The 27,735-nt window shown below is 37.4% G+C and overlaps 1 protein-coding gene across 1 annotated transcript; it reads right to left on the bottom strand.

Moving 5' to 3' along the window:
- Nucleotides 1-628: 628 nt before the first annotated feature.
- On the bottom strand, nucleotides 629-27,613 carry FAM210A (family with sequence similarity 210 member A). Its single transcript, XM_077778203.1, has 4 exons — nucleotides 27,502-27,613; nucleotides 11,494-12,016; nucleotides 5,528-5,639; nucleotides 629-1,966 (listed from the first exon to the last, which is right to left on the bottom strand). Exons 2-4 carry the CDS (start codon nucleotides 11,967-11,969, stop codon nucleotides 1,733-1,735), a joined length of 822 nt encoding a protein of 273 aa, XP_077634329.1. The 5' UTR covers nucleotides 11,970-12,016; nucleotides 27,502-27,613; the 3' UTR covers nucleotides 629-1,732.
- Between the last annotated feature and the right edge of the window lie 122 nt (nucleotides 27,614-27,735).

Genomic DNA, 27,735 nt, shown 5'->3' with positions numbered 1-27,735 from the left:
AGTTTCATGTAAGATTTTAAAACACAGGCATAGTCTCAGGGGTTAAAAAGTAAGAAATTTGTTAATATCTTAGCATTTACTATCTATAAAACCGTGATTAATAAACAAGCTAAAACGTGTAAACGGTGTTTAGATTTGAAAATGTGCTGTCAATAAGGAATCGTGTGTTCAATTGTGTATCAGGAGACCACACTGTTCTGCCTGAGTAAGAGTGGGTGTGACAGAGCAACAGTGACCCCCCTCGCTGCTCCACCCTGCCCCCCCAAAGGAAAGATTCTAACCCAGCATATAACCTATAAAGTGTTCCAATAAAATGATTAGGTGTATCATATGTAAGTATTTTTTCCTTTAACTTATTCTCCAAATTTGGCCAAACTAAACATTTAATACAAAAATCCTGCTCAAGAGCAGTGATCCCCACAGGGTTGTGTCTTGCAATCACCCTGACATTCTCTTGTCTCATCACATCACTCAAAACCATGATAGTCTAGAAAGAGGCCATTCTCTCTTAGGAATGTCAGCTCAAGGGTTAGAGCTTAAGTAAAAGCAGTTAGAGCAAAAGAAAACAGACACACACATCCTCAAACACACTCACACAATCATGGCAACTCTACTGACAATGGCTGAATTTCATTTCAAGCAGATTAATTTAATGATTCTTTGCTATTAAAAAAAATTTCAAGTCAAATGCTCAAGCATATTTCAATATTAGGAAAAAAGGGTATAAGGGAAAAAGCAGCTACAATTTAAAATTGTACTCCACAATGAAATGAACATTAATTGTGAAACAAAGACACCGAGAGAGTGCTGGCCAGTAGACACAAAGGCCTGCAACGTGGCAGAGAGAATGACTCAGCTCTGGGACAACCTGACGGCACTTTCCTTACTCCCACACCTGCAGCTGCTTGACTGGAGTCACAAACTGGAGTCATGGCTTAAGAATATTTGATTTCAACAATAAACTGAAGGTAGAATATTATTTTCACTTTTCCTCTGAAAGATTAGTTGAAGAGAATACAAATGACTCACAATAGAGATTTATGCTCTAGTTGAAAACATACCATGGCCATATATATTTGCTTTAAAAATTTTGATTATGACAAGTTTCAGGTAAAAATCATTTTTAAAGGTCAATTTTTCATTTATATAGAACCAATACATCTTATTTACACATACGACTCAATTTTTATTCAACTTCCTTCATATAAAGTAATGGTATATAACTGTTCTATACCGTTTTTACAGAAATACTAAACATCCTCTTATTCATTAGCAGCTTGGGCGATAACAGTTTGTCTCCACATTGAGAAATGAATATAGTTAAAAGCTCAATGAATAACATAAAGATGAAAACCCAGTGTTAACATCCTGTCTAGGGCCACATCAGTTATTCAAGGAGTCAACTGCCCCATCTGCATAAATTATAGCTGCAACAAAACACAAAGCAAATATGATTCTGAAGACCCTGAAAAAGATCTCTGACTTATAAGACATTAACCATTGCTTGATGCTATTGATGTTCATTCTTAAACTGGGTTCATTTTTTCTTTTCAAAAAAAACACTGATTTTTCTAGTAATATTTAATCTTAAAAAGGTATCTTAGGTCTTTAACCCTCAGAGAACTTGTATATTTCGGCAATTAACCAAAAAGATAAGGAACATGTATCTTTGTGCACAGTCTCCAAAGGGTTAAAGTGCAGAAATTGTCTGTCACCTGTTATATAAGGCACCCTATTCCACTTTTTTCTTAAAAGAAACTTTTCCTTTGGTTTCTTGTAATTTTTCAGTGAGTCTATCCTTTGTTTCTTCCATTTTCTCTGTGAGAAGCTCCTTGGTCTCTTCCATCCTGTCTTGAAGATACTCCTTAACAGGAGGTGGCGTCGACATGTAGCCCCGACTACGCAAATACTTCACAGTAAAGGAGGTTCCTCCCAAAGTCACGGTATATCGAGCAGGGGTTGCAATCTGAGGAGAAAACACAGGCAGATCAATAGCTGATCATGATTACTGCCTTAGGCAAAAACAATTTGAAATTAAAATTCTTAGTAACAGCCAAATAGCACAAACTACTTTGTTGCTGACCAGGCCAAAACAGTTATGGCCTACATGGTTTTCCCTCCTAACAAGGGATGCTTCTTTTGTAAATGCATTTTACAAATATCTGTCACTTAGACACTGACCCCAGGATGACAGAATATTTCCAGTAGAAGCACTGGAGCCTATACCCATGTGCTAGTGAACCTGGGGACATGCTCATTGGGAAATGAGAAAGATGGCTCAGGACCACTACAAACAACAAACATGCAAATGCTTCTATTCCTTAAAAACCTGGCCAATCTACAGACAATGTGTATCTAGAACTAAACCAGAACCAAACTACTTCAAATGGGCAAGAGGAAAACATGGGCCAAATGTTTATTCTTTACTGAATTTAGTATAGTTTCACTTCCAAATCCCTTTGACTTTTCCAGGCCTTATGCTACTTTCTCATTATACCCTGGGTCTGAAATCCCAACTGGGAACATTGGGGAGGCCAAAAAAGTGATTGGTACATATGCTGCAGACATACACAGATTTAACTGTGACCAGAGATTTAAAGACTAAAGCTAAAAAGCAGACAAATTGGTCAAAGAGCAACACAAAAGCGGAGAGAATATGTATCACATTCTGAGGCTTATGTGTTAAAATTCAGTACCAAAACTCTTTGGAGGAGCCACCTCTGTTCTCTACCTCCAACTTCCCTCTTCATTCTCTCTTGAGCTTAACTCTAGCCAAGCGTTCACTCTCCACCTCTCATCATAGTCACTGTAGAGGCCTGTGAACCATTAAGCCATGGAGACAGCCACTGCCCCCACCCCCATCTACTCCTTGGAGCACATCCTCACCTGGTTGCTACACCCCACTTCCCTGGTTCCCTTCCACTTAAGAGGCTGCCCCTTTCCAGTCCCTCCTGCCCATTCCTCCTCCTGTTGCCTACTTCTGAGCGCTATGGGGCAGCAGCCAGTCACTGTACCCCATCTTTTCTCTGTCTAGCTCACTCCCTTGGCAGTCTTGTCCAGTTTAATGTCTGTAGTGCTATCTATACATTAATGATTCTTAGATTTCCAGACTGAGCCTTTTCCCTAAATTCCGGTATATTCAACCTCCTACTCATTTCTAATTGCATGACTAATAGGATCTCAAAATGTCATTTGTTCAAAACTGATCTCATAATGTTCAGTGGTCCCACCTCAAATCTGCTCCTCTTAAAGCTGTCTGCATCTCAGGAAACGGCAACTCAATTCTTAAGTTGCTCAGGCCAAACATCTATAAGAGAGCTTCCACTCCTTCCTCTTGCATAATTTACATTCATTCTATTAAAAAAAAACTCATCAGCTCCACCTTCAAAACATATCCAGAATCCACCTACTACTTACTGCCTCTCCTGCTACCACCTGGGTCCTAGCCTCTACCAGCTCTTACACACACAACTGCAATAACCCCTCCTCTGCCAGGTCTCTGGGCTCCTGCATTTGCCCTGCTATATATACAGACAATACAGCAGCCAAAATGATTTTGTTAAAACACAAGTCAGATGCTCAAAACTGCCCAGTGACTTTCCATCTCCTCTGAGTAAAAGCCAGAGTGCTCACAGCGGCCTGTAAGGCCACCCTGATCTGGCCTCTGCTGCTTCTCTACTACTCACTCATCCCAGCCACAACGGCTTCCTCCCTCATATACTCCAGGTATCCTACAGCCTCAGGACCTTGGACTTGGCTTTCTCCTCCTTAAATGCTCTTCTCGCATACAGCCACCTGATTAACTCACTCACCTTCTGGCAACCATTCCTCTGAAAAGAAACAAAACAAAACCAAAAACCAAAAATCCCCAAACACATCCTCTCTTGCTGGTTTGTTCTCTCTTCTTAGCACCACTTACCATCATCTAAACACCATGTGTGTTTGTGTGTGTGTTAACTTCACTTTCTTCACCTAACTGCCTCCCACCATTAGAATATAAGTTCCATGAGGGCATGTACTTTGTGCCGTTTTATTGAATTACAGTATTCCCAGTACCTAGTATGGCATTTGGCACACAGTAGGGGCTCAACAAATTTTTGTCAATTCAAAGAAAGGTGCAATTTCAAGACACTGCTAGGGAGCTGGAGGAGTGTGTCACAGTCAGGGCCAGAAGGTCACATGCAGGTTGTTCTTCTCCTCTTTGCCACACTCTTTTTGGGGCTTTGCCTTATTGAAGCAATAAATCTCAGTGTATGTTACTCTACCTAAGAAACTGTGGGTTACAGAAAATACCCAGGAGAATCCCCTGTGCATTTCCCACCTCACAGAGGAACAGTGAGAGGGAAGAAACACTGCAGATAATAACCTAACTACATTTACAAGTTCATGTTTCAATTCCCACCCTACAAACATGCACTGAGCATGGATGTGCCTACAAAGCACAATACAAGTCATAGTGAAAACAAAGAGAAAGATGAGATGGCTCTGAATTCCCATTCCTACACACTTAAAATTAAATACAAGAACCAAACATCAAAACAAACAAAAACTAACACCAGATCATGATATGAACACACATACTATGAGAGTATAGGATAAGGAGCTATTATAATTAAGGAAATGATAATCATACCCATTATAACTAAAAACTTGATAATTTATGAATTTAATAAGCTTCAATGTTGAAAAACTCAGCAATTAAGCTTTAGGCCTCTAGTCGAAATTACAATAAAAAAGGAAATCTCCCAAGATTTCAGAGGATTTTAATGAAGATGACAGAATAAAACAATGTTACTTATACTATAAAACCATGATTCTAATTATTCTTATACAATAGAATTAAAATAACATCTAGTTTCCAAATGTTTTCTACTTGTTTTCTTTCTTAGACTGAAGACATATAGAGCTTTATAACTATCAACTGAGAAAAACAAGATTAATATGGCTAAATTCCACAATTTACAATGAATCTCCTCTTCCAAAATAAAGACTCCTAGATGCAGAAACTCTATTTATAAAGATGTCATTGTCTCAAATCCAGAGAACAGTTATAAAAACTCTAAACTTCTAAAATTAAATATATGTAACAGCTACTGATCTAAGGCTTACACCATAAAACAATTTGAGCTAAACTTTACTATTTTACTTATTAAGAAGATAAGCTATTATAAACTGTAAAATAAATGTTAAATATCACTGAAAGTCAGGTGGCACGTGGGTCTGGAATAAGGAAAATTAATATACCATAAGTGGGAGAAATGTCAAAAAGATGACTTCTGGAAATCTGTCTCACATTTGTCTGATCATAGCCAGTTAGGAACGGTCTACCTGTTTTCAAGACCCTTGAAACCATCATTTTATTTATACTAAAAAATTTAAAACTTAAAATAATATTTTAAACTTTGCCCAACAGACATGCATGAAATTGGGTATTTTAAGTTACAAAAGAACTAATATGGAGTTTTATGAGAGTCCGAGCACATCATTGGTTAAGTGTGAAGAGCAACTGATTTATAACAGTACTTACCTTAAACAAGGCATATGCTGTTAGTGCATTTCCACTCTGGGAATTTTTCAGAATGTTTACTACACTGTCAGGTAACCCAATGAGTTCTAGAAAAGGAACGACATTCACTCCTCTAAGAAAGAAACAAAGTAATTTAGATATATATACACACAAACTTTAAGGGGTAAATATTTTCAAAAAATTTTCTGAAAACACCAAAACCAATTTTATTTAAAAGTCACTTCTGCAGTGAGCGCCTGAGTGGCCTCAGTTGGTTGGATGTCTGACTTTGGCTCATAATCTCATGGTTTGTGGGTTCGAGCCCCTCATAGGGCTCTGTTGACAGCTCAGAGCCTGGAGCCTGCTTGGGATTCTCTGTTTCCCTCTCTCTCTGCCCCTACCCCGCTCATGCTCTATTTCCGTCTCCCCGAAATAAATAAATGTTAAAAAAAAATTTTTTTTCAGTCACTTCTGAAATCACTGTGATTTCACTCTAGAAGAACATATACAGAACATCAATGTTGTACAGTATCTTGCTGTTTGAAGCTTCTGCTTTGCTTCTGCACATGGACATTCCTAATTACCGTATTTTTAAAAATAGAAGGATCTAGCAGAGTTAAATTAATTGCTTTCAATGACCTAAGAGGAAAGAAAGGATCAGAATCATTTACCTGGTCTTAGTTTCCTCAGTCAAATACCACTTTCTCAGAATGCTCCAATTCAAACTTCAAGACCTAAGCTTTTCACCTCTAAAATTGTATGTTAGGCTATACTGTTATTGTAAAAGCAATACTAAGTATCACTTATTGTGTTATTATGCAAAGAAGAAATAATTCTATGGGCTTGATAAAAACTTCAATTATTCTAAAAGGATGCCTAGCAGGCTTAAAAGGCAGGTGAAGAAGCAATTACCATAAATTGCAACAAATTTTTAGAGGGAGAGAAGGCAGAGAAAAGTCTCTAATATGAACTGTTAAGCCCTAATTTATTTTTAGTTTCCCTGATTATCAACATTTCGCATACTGGTGTGTGCTATTTCACGCTCTTGCTCTCTCACTGTGTGTTGTTTTACAGACACTGTGACCCTTCACCCCTAAATCAGGACAAGGTTCTTGTTCTGTGCTTTTCCTACATAAACATAAACATAACTATCATATTCAGGAAATGTAACATACAATAAGAGTATATAATTAATACACAATATATTATTTAATATTAAAATTTCCTGAATTGTCCCAGCATGTCCTTTATCAGTATCTTCTCATTTCTCTCTGGTCTCCTTTTCTCTAGAAGTACTCCCCAGAACTTTTTGTTGAAGAGGGCAAGACAGTCTTTGACACTGAGATTTTTGAAGCACCCAGGCCTGTTGCATGGGAGAATATCCCTCAATTTGGATTTGTCCACTTGTTTCCTCCTGGTCAGGTTCAGGTTAAACATTTTCCAACAGAAAAACCACACAGTTAATTCTGTCTGTCTTGGTGCATCGTAACAGAAGCCACATGATGTCACTTTGTCCCATCGCTGGTATTAAATGTGACTCTTGGTTAAGGTAGGGTCCAGAGGGTGTTCCACTATACAGGTATTCTTTCTTTTTGTAATTAAGAAGGGGAATTGCCTAGATCCATTATTATTACAGGTAGCTGTATCCTACATAACAGCTAGCAAACTCTTAATTTATTCTTAATATTAAAAAATAATTTGGGATGCTTAGGTGGTTCAGTTGGTTAAGTGTCCAACTTTGGCTTAGGTCATGATCTTGAAGTTCATGAGTTTGAGCCCCACATCAGGCTGTCTGCTGTCAGCACAGAGCCCGCTTGAGATCCTCTGTCTCCCTCTTTCTCTGCCCTTCCTTTGTTTGCACTTTCTCTCAAAAATAAACAAACATTTAAAAAAATAATTTAATTAATTGGGGGAAAGTTGTTATCCCTCTATGACTTCACTAAAATACTACAAAATCAGGGACTACTCTCAAGAACATATGGCTGATCATCATCAAAGAAAATTATGTATCATCTATAGGAGGAAAGCAGATAACTGAAGGAATCTTTAAAAAGTTTTATGAAGTCGACTCTAAGTCCAATCTGGTTTCTTCTTTCTCCACCATCAGTTCATTTTCAAATCTCTTTCTTAGATAACAAGAGAATCCCACTAAAGCAAGACTTAGTACTACAAGGACTTAGCTATTCTGTGAATCGAATCAAGTCACAATGTACTACAATATGCTAATTATATATTCTAGAACCAATACAATTATAAAATTATGTAATTAATCATTTCCTAGCCTGGTATGTAAAATCCACTTATTTAACAGCAACCATGAAGGGGAAAAAAGACAAACATTTGGCCAAAAATAAGACAAAATTGAGTGATAAAAAAAAAAAAACACTATCATAAAGATCAAACAATAATTACCCAAACACCTTGCACAAGTATCCTTTATAAAATAAAGAAGCAAATATTTGGTTCTATTTAATTCTAAAATATTGATTTGATGGTTTCATTATTTTAAGAATAAAAATAACTATAATTTCCTTTGAAACTGCTATATATGAAATACTAATGAGGGACTGATTTAAACAGTAATACCTACTTGTAGCTTTTTACTCGGAAGATTCCATGGCCTGACAGAAATCTGTGCTTCACAAACTGCCAGCTTTATGGATGTTTCAATTGATGAAGAAATACACAAGGGTACAAACACATTCACAGTACAGATAAAATGCAGTAAAAATTAGGCAGGATTTTGCTTCAGAATGGATCTATAACTTTAGAGACTTGAGGCCTAAAACACGAGGCCTTTGTCACTATATGGACAAAACCATCATCACAAAGCTACATTTGATCAGAGAACACTTCCGGTTGGAAGATATAAGATCTCTGCAAGTTTTGCCAGATAGAAGGGACACCAAAGCTTAGTTTAAAATAAAAATCTATTAACATGTACAATTTAGATCTTCCTGAAATAAAATGTTTCAAAAGTCTGAGATCTTTATCACTGAGTTAACTAAACACAAAATGGCATTTTGCACTATGATGTCTAGAAGGCAGTAAGGCTAGCTGTCAGAGTGACTAAAACAGACACTGGTCAGTAACATAGTGTGATGTCAAATGCCCATCTTCCAAGTTACAAACCATTTCTTCCCTTTCTTTTACTAGTTAAGTAGGTAATAAGCAAATAACAGAATTTGCCCCACTAAAACAAAATAAAATAAAGCCAATCTCTTGTCAGTTGAATTGAAAACCTGTATTTAATACAATCAACTTCAATCTAGTAATAAAACCACATTGCAGTGAAAGATACACTGGCATTAGAACATATCCTAAATCTTTATTTTGTAAGTATTACCCTTGATAAGATCTTTACTTAGAATAAATCAACTTTCTGAAGGGATAGGATTTAATAAAAACATTAGCAACTGTTCTGGGGAGCAACACATCCTACAAAATTGAAATTAACTGTGTGATGAACTGGACCAGTGCAGGGGTGGTAGGTCTGGCAACCACAGTCCCAAGCTGACAAACAGCCCAAAGGCAAATTGTGATGGATAAAGGGACATGACTTTAAAGTGGATGGTCTTAGGTGGGTGGCTCAGTCCGACCTCAGCTCAGGTCATGATCTCACAGTTCGTGGGTTCGAGCCCCGCGTCGGGCTCTGTGCTGACTGCCAGCTCAGAGCCTGGAGCCTGTTTCAGATTCTGTGTCTCCCTCTCTCTCTGACCCTCCCCTGCTCACGCTGTTTCTTTCTCACAGAAATAAATTTAAAAAACACTTAAAATTTAAAAAAATAAATAAAAAAATAAAGTGGATAGTCTTACCACCACATTTATACATAAGTATTCTGCAGAAAAAGCGGGGAAGGATAAAATAAGTGTGCATTCCACAGGAAACGACAGAATGTTACCACAACTGCCTCAGTGGCAGACAACATTGAAAAAGTCGTAAGGATAATTATTCATATCACTAGGTTACTTAGGGTCTGCTTTTTCAGTTATAGAACTCTTTTACATAAGAAGGTAAGGAAAAGTAAAAGGAACAAAAGTGCTCTTTTTTAACAGTCCAAACGAGAATCTCATATTCAATTAGTTAAAACCATAAATTTCTCCCTCCAAGGCCTCCTGGCCAAATGCTTATAAAGGGCAACCTAAAGTGAGCAGAACTATTACTCATATCATTTTCCAGAGTACTGCATCCAAAAACCATCAACGGCTCAAAAAAGAACTTTGACATGTACACAGCCATTAATTAGATACAGCTAAATCCTATAATAAATTTTATTCAAAATGGTACATGTTTTAAACCAAGGGCAATTTTGAAGACTTCTATAAATACTATACACATTCATAAAAATGTCACTAATGAAAAAGATACTTCCATAAAGTATACATACAAGGATCTTCTGTAAAGGATAATAATATATGATAAAGAAGGATATAACTAACTGAATATTAGGAAGATAATGGAAACATGTGAAGAGAATTAGAACAGCATCAACTATACAAGGTAAAAAATCCTTATAGAACTTTTGTAAATAAACACCTCTAATCCTGTGTTTTCCAAAAGTAAGTACAGTCTTCACTTCATTATCTTTTAATTTAATAAAAAATAACCTTGTCCCCAAAATGACATATTTTATTAATACCTTAATATTAAACCATTAAATAAAACAAAAAGTTTTAAATCAGTGGACTTTTAGAAAGAATAAAATAATTCTAGAGCCATAGGAGATTTTACTAAAACGTCAAAGTAGTATACATTGGGCCATTCCATTGCCCTCAGGATGGCGAGCTCCTTCAACTCTGTCACGCCCAGGCCACTACAAGAAAAGCCCACACAGTACGTTCAAAGAAACAGGCACACACACATCAGAACGCTTTCGTTGCCAGTGGCAGAAACAAACTGGAAATCATTGAGATCTGTCTGTTTCAACGTGTGCTCCTGCTCCTAAAATACCATAAATAATATAACTTACCTTAAAAGAAAGGAAGAATATTTGTACTTAACAAGAAAGGTACATTTAGAAATTCTGTGTATTACAATACCTGCATGCTAGGCCCGCCAAATTAACTATTTTTAAAAGTTAATTTTAGTTGTGGTAAGAACACCTAACATGAGATCTACACTCTTAATTTTTTAAGTATACAACAAAAATGGGGCGCCTGGGTGGCTTAGTCAGTTGAGCATCCGACTTTCGCTTAGGTCATGATCTCGCGGTTTGTGGGTTTAAGCCCCGCATCAGGCTCTGTGCTGACTGCCAGCTCAGAGTCTGGAGCTTGTTTCAGTCTGTGACTCCCTCTCTCCCTGACCCTCCCCTGCTCACACTGTCTCTCTCTCTCCTAGAAATAAATAAAAACATTAAAAAAAAATTTTTTTTAAGTATACAACAAATTAACTTCTGATTAGAACAAAAGACCTTACCTTGACATTTATCAGATGTGAATAACACTAAAACATAACTCTGCAATTTGCTTATTTTTGTATCTGCCAGGCTTTGGCAAAAATATCATCCTAACTTCCCACCAAAATCATACATATGGCAAAATAATAGGTATCTTTTTAAATTTGTGAACACTTCAAGAAATATAGAACTCATGGTGCTGCCAAATTTTTGCACTCTCTTATATCTGTGCTATGCTAAATGTTGACAGTTGAACATAGAGCAGGGACTTTGAAATAAGACTCCAAAATATTTTGGGAAAAGTTAAGTTATTTTGACTTACTCTTGCTTAATCTTATTAATAAAGTGGGAATAATTATACAACCTAGTTGTGAGAATTAAATAAAAGGATATAGTAAAATTTTAGTATGCCTGTTAAACTCACTAAGCAAATTTAGCTAAGAAAATATCAAAAACAGCTATGAACAGCAGTCACAGTCATCAGTTAAAGACATTAAAGCGTTGAAAAAATTATTTAAGGCTTTCATACTACAATTAAGAAGATTAATATTCTGATAAAACAGGGAAGGTGCTCAACCAAGCAAAAACTTACTTTATGGCTGCATAATAAAATGTTCCAAACCAAACACCAGAAGTTATTAGATGCACTGGAATCAAAACTTTTCCATATTGTCTAAATGTTTTCTTAAATCGTTGATAAAGACTAATAGATTTGTCTTGTAAAGGATCAGTCTCTTCCTTTTTTTCCGCAGGAGTTCCTGGGGATGTGGCATTGGATGATATAACCCTCTTGCATAAAATATCTTGCTCCCACTGTTTATGGTGAAGGACCCCCAGTTGGGGTGGATGAGCAGTGAATGGCTTCTTTTCCTTTGCAACACACTGGACAGCAGATAAGTGCAGCCATTGTTTTCGAGGGCCCTGTACCAAAACTACTCTGGATTCAGCTTTACACAAAAGTAATGGTCCCTTTATGTTTTGACAGTGTCCAAAAAGAACAGCTGTATGTGGTTCCATACATGTCCTATGTGCCAGTCGGAATACAGACCGTGGTATATTCCACTGCATTTTGAAGAACGGTGATTAGTGAATTTCAGCTTCTACAGAGACCAGATCTAAAAAAAAAAATTAGTATACATTGATTTCCATTTTAAACCAATCCACTTAAAAATAAATCATTAATTATTAGGAAATAAAAGACACTGTTACCAAATCTACAGAAATTAATGTTAAGGTATATAGTTCTAACATATCACAATTTTAAAACATTATACCAAAATACATCATTTAAATAGAATATAGTAAACTAGTCCAGCAGACATCACAGAGGATAATGTTTTGAGGTTATTTTATTGCTACACAAGGGATGTTTGTAGGGCTTCTGGTTTTCTACAAAGAAGCTGTGTAGTACATGGAAAAATCATAAGATCTAGAAACAAAAATCTAGGCCCTCATGTTTTGGGGACACAATTCCATGCAATCGCCTTTGAGACTTCAAGCCTAAGTCCACTAGTAAAATGAGGATTACTTCACAGGCTTGTTATAGAAACTACATGAAATTTCTGATGTCAAAGTACTTTTGTAAGCTAACAAGCATCACATAAGTTATTATTACAACTGTTAAGGTCTGAAAAATAGTTGATACAAGTATCATTAATTCTATAATACCTTTGGACTAAATCAATTCCTTTGGCCAGTGAGGAGATTATATAGTTTACCAGATATCTAAAACTTTTTGTCAGAATGACAGTATAATGTAATTTTAAAAGAATACAGATTTGGAATAAGATAGACACAACTGAGGTAACAGTGTTATTACTTCGAGCAAATTACCTAGCTTCTCTAGACATAGTTTCTCTCACTGGTTAAGTAGAATTACAATATGTATTACTATATAGCAAATTAGTTCCCTTCTCTTAATATCAGGCAGAGTCACCTGACCACTAATCTCCACTCCCAACCCACACCAGCAATCTTACTACTACTACATTGTGAATGATCTTATTTTTTTAAACTGTACACTAAATAAGTCAACAGTATTTGAGTTACCACCCCAATAAATCAACATTCCAATAAATACAGATATTCCATTTCACATGAATGTTATCTGGGGTACAAAGCTGTCTATCATTATATAAAAATATCTACTGATAAATTGTCCCGATATAAAATTAATCTCCTGACTCATCCCTCCCTAATTTAAAATTAACATCAGCTTCTGTTAGGCTCTTACAGATAATCCAACAACACAATGTAAATAAATTATGAAATGAAACTGCACATCTTGCAAATAGGCTCCCTGGAAACCTTTAAAGGGGATACTGAAGATTGCTGCAATGAAAAACAAGGTCAATGACAAGTAAGCTGAAGAATCAGACCAATTTAACAATTGGAAAAACTACAGGTATGATAACAGGTGCTTCAAATAATGACTTAAATATTAAATGACTAAGAAAGACCATAGAGAAAATGATTAAATCCTTAATTATTTTTACAAAATTGACTTATTATTTGCTGTGAAAGTACAACATTACGTAAAGGATGTCTTAGTGTGCTTTCTTACAGTCCATATCCTACACTGTTTTGTTTTCCATAAATCTATGCTGTACCTATTCAAAGGGTGAAAAACATCAACTGCTTATTTAGTCTGAATAGCTCAGGTGGAATTATAACCTAAAATTTGTCAAATAAAATGTTTCGCTTCATTTTTCACAAAAAAAAATCCTTTTGAATATTTTACTATATTTTTGGTCTCTATTTTTTTGTCGGATTTGAGGATTTTCTCCAGCACTACTATCTTTGAATTATTCCTGTCTGTGGCTTTATCGGTGTTTTCTGGACTCAAAGACTTTGTTTCTTTTTAAATCTACTTCCTTTACAAGGCAGTTTTCCAGGAGTCGAAGTTCCCAGAAGACTAACTTTCAGATAATTAATTATGTGTTTGTGAATAAAGTAGAAGAAAAAAAAAAGATTAAAAAAATTTATACAGTAGTTTTTAATTTTCTAAGTTTTATTTTATTTTATTTGAAGGAGACGGAAATAGAGTGGAGGAGGAACAGAGAGAGGGAGAGAAAGAATCTCAAGCCGACTGCATTATGCCAGCACAGAGCCCAATTCGGGGCTCCAACTCACAAAACCGTGACATCATGACCTGAGCCGAAACCAAGAGTTGGATGCTTAACTGACTGAGCTATCCCAGTGCCCCTAATTTTTTTTTAATGTTTATTTATTTTTGAGAGAGAGAGAGAGAAGGAGCACAAGTGGTAGAGGGGCAGAGAGAGAGGGAGACACAGAATCCAAAGCAGGCTCCAGGCTCTGAGCTGTCAGCATAGAGCCCGATGCAGGAGAGGACCCACAGACTGCAAGATCATGACCTGAGCTGAACTTGGATGCTTAACTAACTAAGCCACCCAGGAGCAGCCCCCCCCCCAATAAGATTTTTTTAACAGTCTCTTTCCACGCTTCCAGCTTTCAACCTTTCCCCTGGTTTCCCCAACTACTCCCTCCTTTTTAAGGAAAATATTTTTATCCTATCCCACTTCTTATTGCCTATTTTAAAAAACATCTTTATTGAGATACAATTCACATACTCATTTAAGGTATAGAATTCAATAACTTTTAGTATATTCACAATTGTGATGCCATCCCCACAATCTCAGTTTAGAACATTTCATCACCCCCAAAAAGAAACCCCATATCTATGAGGAGTCACTCACTATTTCCTCCCCATCCCAGCCCCCTGCAACCATTAATCTATTTTCTGTCTCTCTATATTTGTCTATTCTGGAGGTTTCGTATAAATGGAATTATATTACATGGTCTCTTGTGACTGGCTTCTTTCACTTAGCATACCACTTTCAAGAGTCACCTCTGTATTATCTTTGTTCCCTTAGAAACCAATCTTTAGGCTAGTGGTTTCCAAAACTGGCTACACATCAGAATCATAGCAGGTTGGGGATGTTGAGGGAAAGGAGAGGTAGTCTGAAAAACCAGATTCCTGGTCTCCATCTAGACCTAATAAATTGGAATCTCCTATTGCCAGGCCACACTTGACAATATGAATTAGGGGATCATTTCTCTAGGCCCAGCAAATGGCTTCAGTGCCAGAGGCAACATGGTGGCATTAAAATAAGTAAAAACAATAAAACCAAAACAAAGTAGGAGTCATCTTGTCTCACAGCAAGCACCTGTGTATAATGGCCTCAACCCACTGGCAGTTTCTATTTCTGGATTTTAGTAGCCTGTTCATCTTTTCAATTAAAGATAAAAGTTTTCAGTTATCGGTCAATGATGGAAGTGCTACTCCTCATAAACACTACTCAGATGAAATCAGATATATCTGGACAAGTGGATGAGTGGCCTGAAGAAACTGTGAACTAACAGGCCTCTAACTATTTCTGATACAAATGCAGAACCTGGAGGGATGAACAACTTAAACTTGAATTTCTTCCAATGAAATACAGTAATTTCAGTAACACATTCTTTAAATCATTAGACATAGCATATAACAAAAGTTACCTGTTATTTCCTACCCCTAGATATGAAATTCTAATATCTATAGATGAGGCAGTGTTCTAAACTGCTTATTGCTTCAGTTATGGAAATAAATGCATTACTGGACCCAAGAGAAGTGATACGATTAGAGTGCTTGTTATGACTATCCTTTTCCACTTTAGAACTATGTCATAAAAACTGATAACACTGCAAGTGGCTGGCATATGATTAATGGTGCCTAATTCTCAGTACACAATCCTACCCTGTATGGTAGGGACACTGATTCTATCGTGTCTTAATTTTCGCAAGCAGGCAATAGAGTTTAACAACTGATAGCCTGGAATCCAATTGGTCAGAATGCCCAAGTTCACATCCTGAAAACACTATAACTACAATCTATCTAATAATAAACAAGTTAATTAGCCCCCTTGTACCTTGTTTTCCAATTTGTAAAGTGGGGTTAATAACAGCACCTACTTCATAAGGTTATGAGATTAAAATAAATGCAAAATGTTCAGAAAATGACTAGCATGTAGCAAGTGCTCAGAAAATGTTACAAGTTATTCTGATAAGTAAACAAGGTAGGCGGTTGCTCTTATTCACAGTGAAACAGTCTAAGGATCAGTGCCTGAGTTGAATGGGGATTAGACAGAATAAAAAGTTGCTTAGGATGGCTCTGGCACAGAACTTGAAAAACTATATGAAACTTAACTAATCAATCCAATAATGTCCAGTCTCTTAGGACAGGATAGGCCCAAGACCAGTCATGAAGAAGCAGTAATATACATGTCTGAAGGTTGGGCTTCTCATGTAGCAATTCGGAGGCAAAGAGAAGATGAAGACATAGTGGTAAAGAGTAAAGGTATAAAGCTTCCAGTTACAGAATGAATAAATCATGAGAATAAAAGACACGGCATAAGGAATATAGTCAATGATATGGTAATAGTGTTGTATGGTGACAGATGGTAGCTACACTTATGGGAGCCTAGCATAATGTACAGAATTGTCAAATCGCTACCTTGTACACCTGAAACTAATGTAACATCCTATGTCAACAGAAAGAAAGAAAAGAAGAGAGAGAGAGAGAAAGGAGTAAAAGTATAAGGAAGCCGTGGGAACCAAAATAAGAGAAGCCAAGCTAAAGGAATGATGGAGAAGGATGAATGGATTGAAACAAATGCCAATGAGAAAGCACAAATGTTAGAATGTTATGGAATTCTAGAGAAGCTATATCCTCAAATTGCAGTTCCATGACGCAAATGAATCAGTTCATGACATTCCTTTACCCCTTCTGTATCCTAACTAAACCCACACTGTTTAAGATTTACATGAACGTGTTTCTGTTCCTCACAGCCTGGAACACTAAGACATTCAAGCAGCACTAGAAATACAATAACTAGAAATACAAAAGGAATTAAGTAATTTATATTCCATTCTTATATAAGAAAAGCAGCTAACTAAAAGGACAGTTGAGACAAATTCCAACAGCAAGATTTAGTGCTCTATTGGGCAAATTAAAAAAAACTCTTGTCATATAAAATCTTACTTAGAAGTTCAATCAACCAGTCAATCAATCAATCAATAAATGCAAAGTTGCTCAGGTTAAAGTGGGAGTGAGAGGAATGAAGTCTTCTGGCTTGTTTCAACTCCTCCAGCCCACGGGGCATTGTCACAGATGCCCTATGAAAACAAAATCACAAAGTAGACAAATCCTCTATAAACAATGGTCCTACTTTGGGGCTCCTGGGTGGCTCAGTCCAATTTCAGCACAGGTCTCGCAGTTCGTTGGTTTGAGCCCTGTGTCAGGGTCTGTACTGACAGCTCAGAGCCTGGAGCCTGCTTCAGATTCTGTGTCTCCCTCTCTCTCTGCCCCTCCCCTGCTTACATTGTGACTCTTTCTCTCTCAAAAATAAACAAACATTAAAAAAATGGTTTACTTCATCTAACTACCATTTTCCTGCAAGTCACAGCATAGCACTAATTCCTTCTGAAGTCCCTGAGCCCCGCAAACTGCACAGAAAACTGCACTGAAAATGTAGATATTAGAATCTTCTTTTTCTCTGTGGACTTTATGTTCCTGAGTGAGAGGTTTGTCTGGATTCCCAGTAGTTACAGGGACTAATGCAAAACCTGGCATCCAGTTTGTGTTCAATCTAATTCAGTTCCATGAATGTCAACGATCTGTCAGTGTTTAAAAGACTCAATTTATCTCTAATAAATGACTTCTAAAATCAATGCAGCAGCTTCAGCTTAGGAAGTTTTGAGTACTTAATAACTATAATATTTTAAGAGCTTGAATGGGAAAAGTAAACAACATACAATGTAAGCAAAGTGGAAATTCAAAGCATCAAAAGGAAATGCCACAAAACAAAAATATTGTAACAGAAATGAAGAATGTCTTTAATGCATCCACAAACCCAAGGAAAGAATCAGTGAAGTCAATAGAAACTTGCTAAACTGAAATGCAAAGTAGAAAAAAAAAAAGTACCCTCTCCCCACACCAACACACATATAAAAATACCAGAACAAAACATCCAAGCATATGAGACAACTTCAGAAATTGTTACACGATAGTAATGTTAGAAGAACAGAGAAAGAAGTAAAAGAAATATCTGAAGTAATAACATATAAGAATTTTCCAAAATTACTAACAAATACCAAACCACAGGTCGAAGAAGCCCTGAGAACCAAGTAGGATAAATATCTAAAATCCCTATCTGGGCATATCATATTCCAGTTGCAGAAAATCAAAGACAAAGAGAAAATCTTGAAAGAATCTGTAGGGAAGCGGGGAAACCTTACCTAGGGGAGAGCAGGAATAAAGTTAAGGTCAATGTCTCATCAGAAACCAGGCACAAAAAAGAGTAAAGTAAATATTTAAAGTGCATACAGAAAAACTGTCAAAGTAGAATTCTGTATGCAGCAAAATTATCCATCAAAATAGAAGAGAAATAAAAGTTTAAAACAATGGAGGGAATTCATTGCCAATAGACTTGACCTTCAAGAAGAAAACAACATGAAAATATAGATCTACATAAAAAAAGATTGACAGAGAAATCAACAAAGGCAAAATCTTTTTTTATTATTAATTGATGTAGAGGATAACAGTTTGAAGTCATAGTAGTGATGTGTTAGATGATTAATAGCACATAATAAGTGAAATGAAAGACAGCATTGTCACAAGGAATTGAGAATACTCTATGATAACATTCCAGAGTAAGGTACTTGCAACTACATGTGAAGTACTATAGTATCATTTGATGATGGACTTAGATGAGATAAAAATGTATCATGAACTCTAGAGGTAGAAATATACTATGTGATCTCACTTATGAGCAGAATCAAAGAAAGAAAGAAAGAAAAGAAAGAAAAGAAAGAAAAGAAAGAAAGAAAGAGAAAGAAAGAAAGAAAGAAAGAAAGAAAGAAAAGGAAATTTGAACTCACAGAGAAAACAAATTAGTGGCTGCCAGAGCCTGGGAAGGAAAACATATATGGTAATGGATGTTAAACAGATTTACTGTGGTGTTCATTTTGCAATATATACAAGTATTGAGTTATTACATTGTACAACTGAAATTAATATGTTATATTCCAATTATTTATCAATTAAAAATAGATGTTCAACATCATTTGTCACTAGGGAGTTACAAATTAAAACAATAATGACATACCACTACACACCTATTAGAATAACTAGTATTCAAAACACTAACAAACACCAAATGTTTGTGAGGATGTGGAGCAGCAGGAATTCTCATTCACTGCTGGTGGGAATGCAAAATGGCACAGGCATTTTAGAAGACAGTTTGGGAGTTTCAAAGAAAGCTAAACGTAGGCTTACCGTATGATCCAGCAATAGCACTCCTAGATACTTACCCAAATAAGTTGAAGTTAGGTCTACAGAAAAACTTCCCACACAAACATTAATAGCAGCTTTATCCATAAATGCCCCAAACTGGAAACAACCAAGAAGTCTTTGAGTAGGTGAATGGATAAGCAAGCTGAGTACCTCCATACAAGAGAATAATATTTACTTATAAAAAGAAATGAGCCATGAAGCCATGAAAAGACATTGAGGATTCATGTTGCTAAGTGAAAGAAGTCAGTCTGAAAAGGCTATATAGTGCATGATTCCAACTATAAGACATTCTGGAAAAAACAAAACTATAGAGACAGTAAAATCAGCAGTGGTTTCAGATGCTGCACAGTGAGAGACGGAAAAGATGATTAAGTGGAGCACAGGGCCTTTTTAGGCAGCAAAATATATGATCCTGTAATGGTGGATAAATGTCATTATACATTTGTCAAAACCTACACAACTAGCTGTACAACACAAAGAGTGAACCCTAATGCAAACTGTGGACTTTAGTTAGTACTTCAATTCTAACAAATGTACCACACTACCACAAGATGTTAATAATAGGGGAAGTTGTGGGGGGAGGGTTAGATAATATGGGAATTCTCTGTACTATCTGTGTTCCATGTTTCTATAAACCCATACTTCTCTAAAAAATAAAAACCACTAGCTTTTTTTAAAAAGTACACTATGCAGCCTTGCCAGATACAACTCCTATTTACTATAGCTTTAACCTGAAGCATAGGTATGAAGAAGGGATAAATTGTAGAACTCATCAGGCTGAAACATAATAAAAGAGATGGGAAAAGAATTGCTTCTAGTTATACAAGCTCTCTCAATTACCACCAAATAGGAGGACACTCAAATTTTCTTCTTTCAATAGATTAATATTCTAATTTATTCATTTCAATCTCTGGTCTTAATCACACCTTGACTAATGCTTAGAAAAGGTAAAAGCATACAAGTTCATTTGCAGTATTTTCTGGGCTGTTCTTCTACTCTTTAACGCATTTGATCCCTTCAATTCAATTTCTATTATAAAATCTACCTCTTTCAACCTATTCTGCTTTTGAGCTTTCTAATACAGGAGCTGAGCGACATACACAAGATGTGGTAATGATGGAGCCACTGTTAAATTCTTAATCTTCAAGAAAGGTTAAATTATGCCCCCTAGTGAATTCCCAAAGAATTGCCTTAATAATTCATTGATTTCCAGAGCAGTCTTAAATGTGAAATGTTATCATTTATATAGAAAATCAGTGATTTTTCCAAAATTACCATGTAAATATATTCATTTACATAAAATGTTTATATTTTTACGACTTTACAGAAGATCTAAATTTCACAAGGCAAACCATGGTGATCTGTAATCATAACATTCGTCCAGAATCCACATGGTTCCACTTCTACTCCCTTCTTTTCTGGGTCTGGCAGGTGTTATCCCATTGCAATGGGGAAAATGTAGACTTTGCAATCAGAAAGATCTGAGTTCCAACTTTTCTGGTATTACTTTACTTAGTTTTTTTCCTTATCCCTAAAATGGGGTTAATTACACTTTTATCATATGGTATTTATGACAATGAAATGAGATAAAGTATGTTAAGCCTCTAGCATTTAGCATGCTGTAACAATAATTAGTTCTAGTTTTCTTTCTTTACCTTCTATCGACCTACCTTCTATCTATCGACCCAGCCAAATCAAGTTCATATTCTTCCTTCATCTAAACTTTTACCATTATTCCATTTGGATGACCCATGCTAAATCCCAGCTTCTTTAGCTACGGCTTCCATCTTGAAATCATCTGATTTTGCTCCACAGCTGAAATCCTGAAACTACACTATCCCACTCTCTGCAGCCTCTACTTTGAGCCTTCACTCCCTGACCCTCTAGATTCTAGTTCCAAGGCCTAACGCCACCCTACCTCCGTTTTTCTTTCTAATCTAACAGCTCCTCCTGGTTTCACTCAGATGTCTTTATCCAGCCTTGACTCTATAGAGCATTACTTGAATTACTACTCAGTCCATCTGTAATACCAGCCCACAAAATCTAATCTGGAATTAGTCCAACTACTTGTTTTTCCTAAAACTACATCTCAGTAGCTGAGCACTAACAAAAATCACACAACTGAGTAAATTAGTATCGGCATACACTGAGGGTACATCACCTGATCTCAGAGAAAGGTTCTGAATGTCATGTGACAACCCACATGGTTCCTGATCTAATAAGCTTCCCTTCACTTTCCTCTCAGTGACTATTCCACACCTTTCCCAATCTCTTCAAGCCTCTTATACTTTATTTTCAGCCTGTAACATAAAAAAGATACATAAAATCATCTCTCTACTAAATTAAAACTCTGCAATTTCTCTTACAGGAAGGGCATAAGTACTTTTGCCTCACATAATCTCCTTCCTTTCCCTCTCTGAATGCATCGCCCACTCTCAGTCTTCTCACTCTGCTCCAGCCATGTTGGCCAGCCTTGCAGCTCTTCCAACATATTAAAAAGAGTGCTGTAGGAATTTCGCACGAGCTGTTCCTTCTGCTTGGAATAGTCTTTCTCCAGATGTCTGCATGGCTAATTCCTTCACTTCCTACAAGTCTTCTTTCTTTCTTTTTTTAATGTTTATTTATTTTTGAGAGAGAAAGCTTGCGTGTGCACAAGCAGGGGAGGAGCAGAGAGAGGGGGAGAGAATCCCAAGCAGAATCCACACTATCAGGCCAGAGCCAAGTGCAGGGCTTAAATTCACAAACTTTGAGATGATGACTAGAGTCAGATACTTAACCAACTGAGCTACCCAGGCACCCCAGTACAAGACTTTCTTCCACTCAATGGCATCCACTCAATGAGGTCTGTCTTAACCATCGTATTTAAAATTGCAATACCACTTCCAATCCTCCCCTCCTTCCCAATATCTCAATCTTCCTTATCTTGCTCTATTTGTTTCTTTTCTCATAGCACTAATCTTCTAACATCCTATATAATTTACTTATTTATTGTGTTTACTACCTAAGGGTCTCACAGGATAGACAGAACTATCCCCCCCCTTTCCTTTAAAAATTAGCCAGTTATTAGGAGTGAATTTTCTCAACTTCAGCCTTCCCCCTTCCAAAGTTAACTACATCAACACCCGTCTAAGAATCCATTAACTTCCTCAGAAAAGGAACTATCTCAGCCCTCCACCTGTGTTCCACATCTAACCTCTTCCTGTCTTTTCCAGGACTCCACTCAACCACATTTTCTTTCTATTTTTCTACTGCTATTCTCCTTCCTGTGTACTTCAACTGCCCTCTCCTCTGGCTTCTTTCCTTCAACATATAGAAATGCCATTAAAAAAAAAAAAAAATAGGTCTCTCTGTAATAGCTGCCCAATTTCCAATGACTTGCACTGTACTTAAGGATCCCTAGTTCAGTGGCAGCAGTTTCTGCTATAACTTCTGACCCACAGAGAAGAGCAATCCCACAGTTCTTCATGGATGCTGGGACTCCCCTCATCAATTTATTTCTCACTCTCATGGTGAAAGATATCTCCTTTAGACCCTCCCAGAGTGGGTGAGTTGGTCTTACATGATTGAGTCTGTCTACCATGCCAATCTCCCTAGGTCTTTGGATCCCTTCCTCTGTAATACAGCAAGACAGGTCTGGTATTTTAACTTCATTTTGGGGAGGTCACCTCTTGGTCCATGCTTCAGCCAACCAACCAACTAACCCCTAAGGTTATAACAGTGAACCCAGAATCACTGCTTAATCCTTCTCTCTATTATCAGTAAATTTGGCCTTGTCCAACTTTATGCGCCTTCCACCATTATCCCCCATCTTTAATATCCATTCGCACAAGAATTCCCCAGATTTCTACAAGTATAAATCAAACTAAATCATGTGGTTTTTAAAGTACAGCACACCTCCTCCTGGAAGGTACACACTTATACCTTCCCCTTGAAGGCCTGCTGGGACTTGGGTCTACTTATAGGTCTAGAAGCAAAGAAGGGGGGTAGGGGTAGTTCCTGAGGAATCAGTTGTTTTGCAAGGCAATTACCTCAGGGAAGGCCATTACAAGTACTTCACAGAAAGCAAGGTTAAATTCTTCAAAGAGGAGTAAAAGGACTGCTTCTAGTGGCAAAGACAATGGATTAAAATTTAGGGGTTCAGTATCCCATTCCAAATTTGAGGATTACATTCTTTCTCAATCAATGCCCTCATTTTAATAGCAGATACTCTGCTATACATTGTAAGTCAGCCACTTTGCAGGATGAGACTTTGGGTTTGATTTTCAGCAATCTCAGCTCTGCAATTACAGGAGATGAGTTTCTTTAAGGCAGATATAAAAAATTTCAGGTTATTTATGTAGAGCCTGAGCTGGGAATCTGAAGATCTGAGGTCATCCTTTTCTTTCCCCTTTCCCCAGCAGTTAGTAGCCAGCAGTCAGCAACCAGTCAGTCTCACTATACTTGTTAATTTGACAAAAATGTTTTACGTCATCAAATATGTGATCATCCCATCCTCAACTTGTATAAATATTGCAAAGGATGGTGACATTCTGGGTTTTGTATATCTCTGTTGCCACATCACGCTATGGGCTATCAGTCCCCTTTTCACTTATTAGTGCCTTTAAATCTAATCAGATCAGGGAAGCCATTCCAAGAAAATCATAACTAATTCAGAAAACTCATCTTTAATAATCTACTCCTCTAGGGGCTCCTGGGTGACTCAGTAGGTTAAGCGTCCAACCTCGGCTCAGGTCATGATCTCACAGTTCGTGGGTTCGAGCCCCGTGTCAGGCTCTGTGCTGACAGCTAGCTCAGAGCCTGGAGCCTGCTTCACATTCTGTATCTCCCTCTCTCTCTCTCTGACCCTCCCCTGCTCACACTCTCTCTCTCTCTCTCTCAGAAATAAATAAAAACATTACATAAATAAATAAATAAAAATAATCTACTTCTCTAGAACCACTCTCAGCACCAAAATCTTAATCAAAAGTTTCTCCAGAGATACAGAACCAAGAGAAAAAAAAATTATACATATATTTCTAGCTATCTGTCTTTAGACTTATCTGTATTTAGATAAACAGACATTTCTATCTATTAGAAACCTATTACTATTGGGGCGCCTGGGTGGCTCAGTCAGTTAAGCATCCCACTTTGGCTCAGGTCATGATCTCACGGTTCGCAGGTTCGAGCCCCGCATCAGGCTCTGTGCTGACAGCTAGCTCAGAGCCTGGAGCCTGTCTTTGGATTCTGTGTCTCCCTCTCTCTCTGACCCTCCCCTGCTCATGCTGTCTCTATCTCTCTCTCAAAAATAAATTAAAACATTAAAAAAATTTTTTTAAAAGAAACCTATTACTATTTATCTAAATATATAAATATTTATTTTAAGACTGGCTCACAAAATTGGGGGACTAGCAACTCTGAAATATGTTGGGTAGATATGCCAGGTTGGAAACTGGCAGAAATCAATGTTGTAGTCTTGAGGAAGAATGTTTTCTTCTTGAGACACTTCAGTTTAAAATTCAGGGCTTCAATTGATTGGATGAGGCCCATCCACGTTATCGAGGGTAATCTCTTTTACTTAAAGTAAATTGATTGCAGATGTTAACCATATCTTTAAAATACCATCATAATAACACAAAGATTAGTGTTTGATTAAATAACTAGGTGGCATAGCCTAGTCAAGGGGACATATAAAATTAACATCACACATAATAAACTTACATTTTTCAACCAAATCCTACTTTCAACTATACCAAAAACCTTGTTAACAAGAATATCTTACAGGATCCAAAAAGGCAGTAAAATTTCAGCAAGAACACTTTGGCAAGTGTACTGAAGGAACAGTCCTTCCTCCAAGATGGAAGAAACAAACCTTCCATAAACCAATTCTTTCCCACCTCGAAGAATACCATCATGCTTTAAAATTTTTTAATTTGTTTTTATGTTTCAAAAATGTGATCTTGAACTACACTACAGAAATCACACTTTTAAATTATACTTCTGAGTGCTGTTACTTGGGAAATTACTTTAAAAGAGGGATGGTACCTACTGAACCTGTTGCTTACCTTTACTTTGACCAGAAAACTTGGAAGTTACTACTCCATTTCCTTTCACTGACAAAAGTATAATTCAAACCAGGAGAAATCCAAAGCTGGCTGGATGAGTAATGAACCAAATAATCAAAACAGTGCATAAAGAAATCTTATAAATGGTTTAAAATAAACCTTGTATGTCGTTTAAAAAAAAAAGATTTGTACAAAACTTTTCTTGGCAATTCATCCATTCAATAAACAACCAAGTATGCCAGGCACTGTTCAAGGCACTTAGGTTAAATCACGAAACAAAATGATGATCCTTGCCTTGTTGGGAGCTCATAAATAACATCCTTATTAAGTTATTTTTTTTCTGAACATAATAACCCAAACATTAGGAGGAATCAAGAAATTTTCTGAAAATCCATTATGTGCCAGCCAACTTCTAGTTATGAGCCTGGCCTTCTAGCAAGCACGGCTTCATTATTAGCACAGCTTCTGGTCTCTGGAACCAGCTTGCCTGGGTCAAAATCCTACTTCATTACTTCCTAGCTTCATGACCTTGGCCAAGTTACTTAACCCTCATCTATAAAAATATAAAAAAATAAAAAATCATAGCAACTACCCCACTGGATTATGTAAGAATTAAATGAGTTCAAATATGTAAAGCACTTAGTCTGGCACACAGAAGGTATCAAAATATTTGCTATTATTATTTTAATTCAAATTTCAGGCAATAATGGGGGGGAATAACAACAATAGTAACTTTTAAAACATTTTTGTCAGGGCCATTCACTCTTTCCACTACTACTACATTCAAGCGTTCTTCTATTCTAACTCAATTTACATGATTTTCAGTTAGGTTTTATAAAATTCACAAAATGTGATCTCTATATATCTCATGCAGGACATCAGTTCACGGTGGAGTTTGCATCACACATATTTAAGAGGTTTTTAATCTTATGAAAAAATTTCTTAAAAAGTCAAAATTAGATTCATTTTCCCTAAAATTACAACAGCAATTATCTCAAGAAACTTTAGCATCAGAATCAGCAAAAATGGCCACATGATCACTTAGTTTTAATGCACAGATATGTACATAGTACATTCAATCCCTAGGACCTATACCTTCGCAGTTGTCAATATCATGAACTAGTTAATTCTCAAAACAGCTCACTGCATATAATTAAAAATACAAGCACAGTAATCTAAAATTGACAGCTCATCCTCATTTGTTAAAAATAGGCCTCATTCTTGGTCCAAAGTTTATAGAGGGTCAACAACCTCAGAAAGGTTAATGCCCACAATTTAGAAGGGACTACATTGTAAAGTACATGCTGCAAACGCTGCCACCCCCAACGCCGTCTCAATAGAACTCTACCTACTAGCAAGGTAGGCCAGTAAAACACGTTTTCATAGCTGCTTTTAAAGTGATCAATTTTGCTGAAGAATTCAAGATGAACTGTAAATCTCATCACGTTTTTACACCCTAAAGATGGAGAGGTGCTGAGGCACAACGTTCAAATGTGCACGCCATCAGTAACCTCAGTTCACAGATACAGTTTCCACCCTAAGTCCCTGGTTGAAGACCCGAAGTATGGAAATTCCAAGTTTCAGTACAGTAGGTGCCTTGGACTCTCCAGTGGAAACGTGAGAAGATGGACAAAGTGAGTTTTCTCCCCCAACTATCCCATGCCAAAGTGCAGCCAACACAGAATACGACCATAGCTATTCTAAAGAATAGGGATGGGTTGCCCCCTCTCCAGAATCTGACAGATGAGAATGGCCTCCCTGGCGGGTGGTATGGAAGGTCTTCCCAAATACAGCGGTAAGGAATGACCTGCCAGTTCCTAAGAAGTAAAATGTTGTTCATTTTTAAAACAACTCCAAGGGAGGGGGCTCCCAGGGCCCTCCCTCAGCCGTCTTCTGAGGAAAGGAAGAGCAGAGGGCGAAGGGTTAACAAAGCACAAAGCTGAAAAACTATCCCCAAACCGGATTTGCCAAGCCTGGGGCCTAACAGAGAAGGGCGGGGGTGACCTCTTTCGGCCGCCAGGGGCGGTGGGGAAGAGAATGTGCAGAACCCCGGCCCAGCAGGAGGATTCCCGGCATGGCCCGAGGAGCGGTGGGCACCGGGCAGGTGTTGGGTTCGCGCCCCAGGTCTTCTCTCTAACGTGCACCAAGTTGAAGGTGCCCTCTCGACCCCTCCCGCAGTTCCTTAAAGCTCTTGGGCCCAGGCTACCTCTTAGGACGTTGAGGCCACCGCCGTTTCCCGCCGCACAAGCCGAAAGACAGCTCCTCTGACGCCACGGCGGTGTCACTCAGGAGAGTGACCTGACCAAGCGTGGCTCAGGATGCCANGCCCGTGCCGTTCCGCGCGTCCCTCCGCAGGCCCTCGCGCGCTGCACGCCGGGACTCGTAGTTCCGGCGCAAAGGTCTTACGACGCTCCACTCTCCGCAGAGAGCGAGGTCACGT

Source organism: Crocuta crocuta, unplaced genomic scaffold (assembly GCF_008692635.1).
Source record: "Crocuta crocuta isolate KB4526 unplaced genomic scaffold, BGI_CrCroc_1.0 scaffold26, whole genome shotgun sequence".
Classification (NCBI taxonomy): Eukaryota; Metazoa; Chordata; class Mammalia; order Carnivora; family Hyaenidae; genus Crocuta; species Crocuta crocuta.
This window is presented reverse-complemented; position numbering and strand designations above follow the sequence as displayed.

What these genes read in the sequence shown, in the direction of transcription:
- FAM210A (XM_077778203.1), bottom strand. Translation starts at nt 11,969, where the DNA reads ATGCAGTGGAATATACCACGGTCTGTATTCCGACTGGCACATAGGACA. An exon ending in TTTTATTATGCAGCCATAAA is followed by an intron (nt 5,640 to 11,493) that starts GTAAGTTTTTGC and finishes TTTCTTTCTTAG; the next exon opens with AGGAGTGAATGTCGTTCCTT. An exon ending in CAGCATATGCCTTGTTTAAG is followed by an intron (nt 1,967 to 5,527) that starts GTAAGTACTGTT and finishes TTTTCTCCTCAG; the next exon opens with ATTGCAACCCCTGCTCGATA.